Source organism: Triticum aestivum, chromosome 2B (assembly GCF_018294505.1).
Source record: "Triticum aestivum cultivar Chinese Spring chromosome 2B, IWGSC CS RefSeq v2.1, whole genome shotgun sequence".
In the NCBI taxonomy this organism is placed as follows: Eukaryota; Viridiplantae; Streptophyta; class Magnoliopsida; order Poales; family Poaceae; genus Triticum; species Triticum aestivum.
In genome coordinates, this window is record NC_057798.1 from 676,156,156 (window position 1) to 676,166,309 (window position 10,154).

Sequence of the window (10,154 nt, forward strand, 5' to 3'; positions counted from 1 at the left end):
TCGTCCAGATGCAGAGGCCGGGATCTTTCTCCTTTTCTAAAAAATTGCTTCCCCGAAAAAGGAAAACACATAGTTGTGCTTCCGCGAGAAGCACATCCTTGCTTCTGTAAAAAGCACAGTCTGTGCTTCCGCGAATAAATGGAAAAACACAATATGTGCTTCCAAAAAAGTGAAACTCGCAACCTTTTTTCCGGGCTCTAGTTTTTTTGGTATTCATTTTTTTTCTGTTGCCGGTTTTTCGGTTTTTTTTATTTTGTTTCCTTTTTTCGGTTTTTTCTTCGAAACCCATTAACTTGGGATCTAGTTTCGACGACGCGAGAAATTCAAAGACGAAAACGGTTCGGTATTTGGACGCACAATTAGAGATAAAAATATTTTGAAAGAATAAATCTAGAAAAAGAGAAAACTCACATGTTATGCGCCACTTGTCAACACCTGAGAATATATTGAGTGATCTTTGCAAAGGGTTACCTTTGACTAGTGATTGCCTATTATAAATTTAAACCATAGGCACAAGTATCGAAGAAACATAATGAGTTGCCCAACTCTAAATACGCTTCCGCGATTATTTGGTTCACAAGATTTAGAAAAACATACAGAAGACGGAATCCTAAAGGGATGAAGTACACAAAAATCAATAAGTGGTTTGTTTGCACCATAAGAGAATCAAGGAATTTTGTATAGAGATCAAATTCATATCATAGGTATCATAGGCATGAAGTAAAAGGAAAAATTCAAAATCATAGCGTAGGAAGATGATCAATACAAAGTTTTAGGAAGTCATCGCATTGTCTACTTGATTATGATATGGATTTGGATCCAACGGATAATGCAAATCGAAAAATCAAGCCCGCTTATAAATGAAATAAATGAAAGTGAAAGTTCAGTACAAATTGGTAGAGCAAGAGCATGAAATAAATGGAAGTGAAAGTTCAGTACGAATTGGCAGAGCGAGAGCAGCTAGTTTAGAAGGAAAAGAAAAAGGGCACCAAGTCAGTGGTAAGTTAGGTCACTCCTTTCGGGCGATAAATCTCCACTACTATTAAAAAAGCAAACATGAATTCTCCTAAAGCCACGCCACAAAGTGTACATAAGATAACCTAGACCCTTCGATCTGATCCGTAAAAACAAATCTAAGTGTCAATATTACTCTGATGGTCTGCCTTTCAATCGAACGGCTGGCGTACAATGTTCTGCCGGTCTGCCGTCTGCCTGGGACCGGAACGCCTCCGCACGATCCCCACAGGCGAATCAACCATCTCCCTCCCGCAATCACCTCCTGTAATCTCTCCCCTCCAGCTCTCTTCCGCCCCTCCCTCTTGATGAACCTTCTTCCCCAGCCGCCGCATGTAGGATCGAAAAGGTGATTCGCCTTGACAACCTCACTCCATCCCTTTCCTCCGACGTCCCATGATGGCAGCCCCGCACGAGAGCCCTGCCGCCGCATCACCGAGCCGCAACCCCGCCACCACACCCCCGCACGAGCGCAGCGCCACGGCATGCCGAGCCACAGCCCCGTCGTTCCGGGCCTGAGGTTGCCGCCGCCTTCTCCAACTTTTGGGTGGGCGTCCAGATCGGGACGTTCCTACCTCAACGTTTCGTTGATCCAGGTAAGCGTCCATCTTCGCTTATCTTCTCTTTTCTGTCTGATCCTCATGCTGATTTGATCTACAAAAGGTAGCCTAGAGGACTAGATGATGAATTCACTTCTCTGATGCTATGGATGTATGACTTCCTAATAACCGGTGGCGATGGGAGTATCTCTCCTGATACGTACAAGAGCCGATCGATGAGCAACACCCAGATGGCCTGTTCTCACGATGCATGCAAGTGATCAATTATCCCTAAATATTTGCTCCATTCTTTTATAGCCTGTTCATGCAACCACAGTGCATTAATCCCTAACGCCTGAACAAGAAAGTTTGGTACTGTACGTGACCATCTATCAACACTGCTCATGACCAGATCATCCTGTATAGTGAGCAAGGGGAACCAGTAGTCGGGATGAGTTGTGTGCATCTTCTCCAACGTTCACAAGCCCGGCAGTACTGTTGTACTGTTTGTGCCCTGCAAGTTAAATGTGCTTTCGAATTCGATTCCCTCTGTGACTCGATACTTTGAAATAAATTTTGATTAGATAAATGTCTTCAGTAGTTTTAGTTATGTTCTCTATACAACTAGCGATGGTTTATATGATTAATTCGGAACAATGTTAATGTTAGAGACTCTTACTCATTATTTTCAGTAGCAGTTTTAGTTCTGCGTTCGCCAATTAAATAAAATTATCTATAAATTATTAACTAATAGGCTGACTATGCACGTATCAGATTCTTTGTTTCAATTGTCTCCTACACTGATATACTTATGCTTCAGATTTTGTATTTTTCAGCAGGTTGTTGGATAAATTTTTCCAGACATTGAGATCTAATCACAGCAGCTTTGAGCGAGTATTTAACAAAAAACTACCACATTTCATGGAACCGTGCCTACAAACTACCACTTTAAAATTTGTGCCAAAAACTACCACTTTTTGTCTAATCTTTGACTAAAAACTACCATGTCGGGAAAGTGCCCAATTCGCCTCTTCTAAACGCCTTTCTAATAGGATGGGCCCACCTGTCAGTATTAATCTTCTTCCTCCTCTCTCTCTGGCATTTCGTCAAACACTTCGCCGTGCTGCTACTCCACGTCCATGACGAAAACGAAGCTCGGGCATGAAGTCAAAGCAGCAAGCAGGGGCGCGGCGGCTGTGGTGGTGACTAGCAAGCGGCGGCCATGGGTGCTGGTGGAGGCCTGTGCAGGGCGAGAGGAGCAGATGAAGGCTCGGGCTCCTCGAACCATGGGGATGGCCGGCAACAGGCAGCTGCGGGAGGCCGAGGGGAGCGGCGAGGTCGGCCGGATCTGGAGCTTGAGGCATCCGGCGGCGACGCTGGAGCAGGGCACTGGCGGGGCGAGGGAGAGGCCGCGCGTGGCAGAGACGGCTAGCTCCGGCGAGGGCACCGGTGGCCGGGGATGGGCGAAGCGGCGATGAGGAGGCCGGGGATGCGGAAGACGGCATGGAGGCGCGGCACTGGTCGCGGGCGTGGGAGGCGGATCCGGAGCGGGAGGTCGCCGATGAGGAACTGGACGGGGCGGCGCGGGCTGACGAGGTGCTGCGGGGCGACGGTGTGGGAGGACGAGCGGGGTAGAGCGGCGGAGTGCACATGAAGTGTTTGAGGAAATGCCAGAGAGAGAGGAGGAAGAAGATTAATGCTGACAGGTGGGCCCATCCTGTCAGAAAGGTGTTTAGAAGAGGCGAATTGGGCACTTTCCCAACATGGTAGTTTTTAGTCAAAGATTAGACAAAAAGTAGTAGTTTTTGGTATAAATTTGTAGAGTGGTAGTTTGTAGGCAGGGTTCCATAAAATGTGGTAGTTTTTTGTTAAATACCTCTTACCTTTTGTTTTGCTATGCGATCAGATGAAGTTGTCACACCTAATGGTAACAAATAGATTCCTCAAAAAATAGGGGAAATTAACTCGAATTGTATGCTCAGTGTATCACATCTCTTCAGAAGGGAGAAATTACTAAATTGGTGTTCATCTGCACTGAAAAGAGAAATTATGAAAGACTGGGCACCTCCTATTTTCCTGTAATGCCCTTTGTCAACACGTGAGTACTAAGGGAGCTACATCAATGGTTGCACCAAGCATTGGGCAGAAGCACTTCACGAGTTGTTGATACACTCTTAGCTTAATAATTTAATGGAGTGATTACGTGTTATGTTTGATTCTAATTTCATGCAAACATATATAAAAAAGGTTCATAAGTTGGTAGCCACCAACACTGTCTATTGTAGATGCCGCGTATTATTAAACCTCCGTCAGGTGCAGTTCGTTCTTAAAATAAAAACTCAGTGTCGAAAATATGTCCTCTAATGCTAAAGCTTCCATGTATTGTATTCATGCTTTATTTGTTCCTGTTAATTAACAAGCATCCATCCATGCTCCTACGAGTTTACTTGAATTATCCTGTCACTGACTTTCTTTTCTTACAAGAGTCATGTTGTTTTACCTACATTTTATTGCAACCATTCTCGGACTTATTGAAATCAAGTCCCCCCCCCCCCCCCCCCCCCCCCCCCCCCCCCCCCCCCCCACTTTCTATATGCCATTCCATATTAGGCTTGGGTGGAAAGAAAGAAAACAAGGGGAAAGTCGTCTATCAGGTAGGTTGATCATCTTCTACCAGGTAACTTTAGAATATGTATATTAGCTTATGTCAATTCCTGATAGTACATTGCTCTATATTGGTGTTTTGGTCTACTAGCCTATTTTCAGGTTTCTACAGAGGAAATTAGTCCAGGTGTTACTGCCTCATTTACTATAGAGCTAACTATGTTGCAGAACGAAATGTCACTAAATCTCCTTGTAGTCAGATGTATCGCGACTATAATGAAATGTTCTATTTTGGTTGTTCTATCTGGAGAAATCATGGTGTGAAGGGACTCTGTGAAGGGTATTGGGCAGCAACTGCTTGTTGAAAAACGAGTTTTCTGGCACAGGTAGGAGTATACTTTTTTTTATTTCTATGAGAATATTTCTAGAAGCATGAATTTATGTTCATGGAACTGGTCGATTTTTGTGTAAAATGCCGATACTATTCTACACATGTTTAGCATGGGCAACATATGTTCCTTTGAATTATGACAAGCTATCTTTTTTTTTGGATTCATTACTAAACATATGGATAATTTCTTCTAATAGGCACTGCAATCCTTTGCCTATGATCTTTCTTTTTCTCTGCCAGACAAAACCTGGAAGCAATGGGTTGACAAGTGAGACAAATCTAAAACATATAGAGAACCGAGAAACTGAGATGAGAAGAAGTATCTAGAAGCACCTTGGTCTCCCTTGAGTTCAGACAGGGGAAAGGTAAAGTGCATTGATGTTCTTATGATACTTGTATCTGAAAATTGTTCAACAACAAAACGGAAGCAATTTTGTAATAGTCAAGCAGATTGTCTATACCTTACTAAGAGATAATTAGTCAAGCAGATTGTCTATAGCTTAGTAAGAGATAATTAGTCAAGCAGATTGTCAAGCAATCTTGTAATAGTCAAGCAGATTGTGAAGCAATTTTGTAAGAGATAATTGGTTCTGCTTTCGATTTGTATACTTTGTCGAAGTATAACTTTTCTGGGAACACTTTTGAAGTCGAAGTGGAATCTTATTGTTTTGGAATATATTATACTGTATACACATTTTTTTTCATGCGAGGCAAGAAAAGAAACCTTGTATGATTTAAGGTGATTCCTCTATATGTTAAGAAATATAAGGAGATATTTGTCTACGTAAAATCATAATTGCATGCTACTCTTATGAGTTATAATGTTGTTTTGATCAATACATATGTATAAGTTTGTTGTTCGTAGCAATGCACGAGCATTCAATTACATGATATATTTTCTTCCAAATGATGAGTTTTTTACATTATTACACGTGCGTTGCACGTGCATGTGTACTAGTATAGATAAGCTTGGAAAAGTGAAATGTTTATTCCATTGAAAAAAATATTCTATTGGAAAATATCTACAGATTTGCATACTACATAATTTATATAAAAATACAGTAGAATTCATTTGAAGGAAAGAGCCCTCATGTACGGTACGTCTGGACTCACATTTCAGTGGATTTCATCGTTTATTCTTGGAAGTACTCGTACAACCCAACTACGGTAAATATACGTATTAATAAGATCGGTAAATATGCTCCACAACTCGATTAAGTGTAGTTGTTGGCGATGTCGGCGAGGTGGCCCGCCAGTCCCTCCGGCGCGGAGAGCATGGCCATGTGGTCGGCGTCAGCCATCTCCCTGACCTCGGCCACGGGGATGCCTGCGATCATCTGCCTCTGGTACTCCTCGACCATGGCCTGGTCCTGCTTGGCGATCACGTAGACCTTGGTCACCGCGCCGTATCGGGCAGCGCTGAACGGCGGCCGCTGCTGCTGGTCGGCGACGTAGTAGGAGCTCACCCGCGCCAGGCTCTGGCACAGCGTGTAGTCCTCTTCGGAGGTCAGCTGGTAGAGCTTCCGGCGCACGAACTCGGGGCCGAGGAACACCGACGGCGGGGCGTGCTCCTCGTCGACCACGCTGTCCATCCAGTCGGACACGGGAACCTCCTCGATGACGCGGGTGCGCGGGGCGTCGCAGTCGGGCATGAAGGCGGTGAGGAACACTGCCGCCGCAACCTTGTCCGGGAACTCCTCGGCCGCGAGCGCGATGCTCATCCCGCCGAAGCTGTGGCCCACCAGCACCGCCCGCTCGCCGTCCGGGAGGTCCCGAAGCGCGTCGAGCAGGGGGCGCGTGTAGTCCTCGAAGGTGGGCGCGTCGCTCAGCCGGCGCGCGTCGGCGCCGCAGGCCGCGAGGTCCGGCGCGTCCACGCGGTGTCCCGCGGCGCGGAGGAGGGTGGCGACCTTGTACCAGCACCAGCCGCCGTGGCCCGTGCCGTGCACCAGGATGAGGCGGGTCGACGTCGCCACGGCGGCCGCTGGCACAGAGGAAGGAGACATGCGTGCGCTGAGCACCTAGTAGGCTAGTAGCTGCTTCCTTTCTTGGCTGCTTGATTGATGTTACGCCTCTCAGTTTGCTTATGTACGTGGCCATGCGGGCGTCTTCGTCAAGAAAGGTGGGCAGATGCGGTATGGTATTGTCACGGCTGATGCAACGCTGGGGCGGGTCAATCAACGGTGGCCGCTTCCTTTCTGCATTGGCAGCCTGGCTGCGGAGAAGATGCTCTTCAGTTAGACATTGCCCGTTGCCATCATCGACATAAATGCGACGGTTTACAGCTCGCAAAAGGACGACGACTCGCACCTTTGATTCCTGCAAGGTGCCAGAGGCTGTACCTGTACGCTTAAGTTAGCGTCAAGAGCAGGGAAGTGCACAGTAGATGCAGGTAATGTTTCCACAGATATGATCAAACCTACAAAATGTTGACTCGGACAAATAGTATTTCAGTTTTGCCAAAGTATTTGGGAACGAAGCGGATACTATTCAAAGTTCTCTTTTATGAAAAATCACAAGGAATGGAACTTCTCTATTCATCATAGCCTTCATCAGGTAGTAAAAGTAAAACACGGGATGGTACATGTGCATTCCATAAACCAGACACGCCATCCTTTCAGAGACAACTCATGGAAGACTTTACTAATATCTCAAACAAATGTGCCAATCTGAGATGTTTCAGTAGTCGCCATTAGAGCATTCACGACCATGGAGCAGTGAGATTCAAGGACCATGAACACTGAATTTCCTTCCCTGATCCTTTTTTCTCTTATAAAGAGACATGAGATGGGAATCTTACAAGCTGAGTCGAAAAATGGCCAGCCTGGGCATCCTTGGCTGGCGGCCGAAAAATTGGAAAGACGACGTATTTAACATTAACAGTGACATATCCTTTGCAGCACATACCTGGTGTTTTTGTACACAAATAACCTAAATCCTGCATTGCCTGCTTGGCCTTTACATTTTTAAACACGCCGTGTCGTGAATCGTGATATTCATCGACAATGAGTTCAAGGCAGGGGTCATTCATAACATTGGCTGGAGACCTTCTAAATCCTACCTATGGAAATGAAACTGAGTTGGTAATAGCAGTATATGTTGGCTTTGCCTTGTAATTTCTTGGCTGGTTTTCTTGACCATCACGACAAAGATCACATATTGTACAATTGATTTTGTGGTATTCCATGTAAAATATTTGACAGTTAAATCAAACTTGTATAAATTTACCGAAGGCAACTTCAGTTAGGCTGATGTTTCATGATGCTCTTCATTTCACGGATTCAGAAGTATGGCAAGGGATATCTGAGGCTGTTCTTTCAAGGTTCGATAGTTGTATTTAGTGCCTGTGGGCCGTGGCATATGAAACTGTCTTTATTTTCAGTTAAGTGGACAGAGCATTATTTATCACAGCCGCATCTGTTTCTTCCTTGCTTATGACAAGCACCATAACTCTGATCCCATAGTATGTTTTGTGGGTCTGACTATGCTTAACTTTGTACAAAATAAGTTGGCACTATCAAATACTCCCTCTGTAAACAAGAATAAGACGTTTTAGATCACTTAGTGATCTAAAACCTCTTATATTTGTTTACAGAGGGAGTACTCCCTCCGTTCCAAAATAAGTTTCGTGGTTTTAGTTTGAACTAAAACCACGACACTTATTTTGGAACGGAGGGAGTAGAACACAATGTGATGCATTAAATCCCCTTGCTGAACAGCTGATTACACAGGTTAAAACTAAAAGGTGCACACCATTCTTCATCATTGGCTCAAACTTTAACCAATATTCCAGATACTGCAGGAAGAGGTAGTACCTGGCTATATAACTCGGTAAAAGGTGCACACCATTCTTCATCATTTGCTCAAACTTTAATCCTGTAATATGCACATATTCTGAATGCCAAACACATGACTCTTCTCAAGAGGCATGGAGGCTGTTCTTCTAGCTATCATACATTATAATGCATTTAATTTGTTTTTGCCAAAAAAGCATTGGCATTTGATCTACCATAACACTCTTTCTATAATATTTGTCATGTCATTCTTTCATAATTCATATCCATAGAGGGACAGGCGCAGCAATGCATGCCTTTCCGATCTAGTTGCTTGTGTATATTTCATAATAAATCACACTGGTTCTTACCAACAACAGAAACAGAGCAAGATTATTGTCCACTAAAAAATTACTAACCAATCATGGTGGGAGTAGCATGCTATGCCTTGCCACTTTGAAGGCTGAAAAACAGCTAGTACGACATGTTCAATAGATCCCAATTCGTAAATTAGTTCAATCACAACTGAACGCCTGATGTAAAGTTCTGCACTTTATCTACTACATTCAGCCAGCTGCACATACCATGACGCCATAAACAGAGAGATGAATGTAGCAGCAGTTGCGAAGGAACTTCTGGTCGATGCAAAGGAGATGCATTTCTAATGCAGCTTTGGCAGGAACCACCAAAGCAGAACATGACACCTAATTTGTCAGGTGAACACTCCAGCTTCATCCTGACACAAACTCTCCTTACCAAACTTAACAATGTTAAACTGTTACACTCGGCGCACCCATTGTTCCAACCGCAGCTGTATCATCGGAGGGCCAACGTTGGGCTTGCCTTTGCGAGGGTGCTTCCATTTGCCGCTGATCTCCTGTGATGGAGCTCCTGCAACTTCTGAAATATTGGTCCTATCTGACAAGGGGCTTCTAGTGCTACCTTGGACCAAAGGAGTAGTGCTCGATATGCAGCGGCTCTCTTGCAATGTTGTGTTCTTTCTTCCTGTTGAGACCTTGGGAATCTTGTTTGTCCTGAAATCCTCAGCTGGCTTCACCTTTGTCCTGATGGCAACAAAACCATCCGCCGCAGCTGTTTCTTCTGTTTTCTTATGCTCCAGTTTACGCTTGCTTCGGCTGATTTCATCTCCAGGAAAGCTTTCTTCTGTGACAGCTGAACCAATACCATTAGAATTAGCAGGCAGTATGTGGTGTTTGATGCCAGTTTTCTCAGTATCAGCTAGGACTTGACTATGAGTATTGACTGGCGGTTTGCTGTGTTCCATAACTTCTTCTAGTAAACCATCTTCAGTATCTGCTGCTAAACTCATTCTACCACAGTTAGCAGGCAGTCTGTTGTGTTCGATCACCCTCTTAGACTAGCATCTTAGACTAGCATCTTAGACTGGCATCTTAGCAGCATCTTAGCATATGCCTTGGCTGGCTAGCAGCCTATAAATATGTATCCCCAACCCCTCAGGTTGGCATGGCATTGTGTGAGAAATAAACCAACGAAAATTGTCCCAACTCTCCTAGTGTCATCCACAACTATCAATGCTCAGGTTGAAAGGTCTAACAAGTGGTATCAGAGCCAGGTTAACCTGCACCCTGAGCATTTCCTGTGAGCAGCCCAAGTCGGTAGCAGCAGCTGCTCCGTCTGCCTCTGGTTACCTTCCTCCCTCCGGACTGTCGAGCAGCAGCTCGTCTTCATCAGCCTCCTCTTCACGCAACAGCCCCCCTGCAGCGAGCCATGTCTGCAGGTCGCTCTCAGCACACGGCTACCTCGAGCATGTGGCGCCGGCAAGAGGCCGAGCGCGCCGTGGCAGAGGAGCGTGAG

The 10,154-nt window shown here is 45.0% G+C and overlaps 1 protein-coding gene across 1 annotated transcript; it reads right to left on the reverse strand.

The window, feature by feature from the left end:
- Window positions 1-5,431: 5,431 nt before the first annotated feature.
- LOC123046652 (salicylic acid-binding protein 2) lies at window positions 5,432-6,623 on the reverse strand. The gene has a single exon (XM_044470056.1). The coding sequence runs from the start codon at window positions 6,549-6,551 to the stop codon at window positions 5,763-5,765; it is 789 nt and encodes a 262-aa protein (XP_044325991.1). The 5' UTR covers window positions 6,552-6,623; the 3' UTR covers window positions 5,432-5,762.
- Window positions 6,624-10,154: the final 3,531 nt, after the last annotated feature.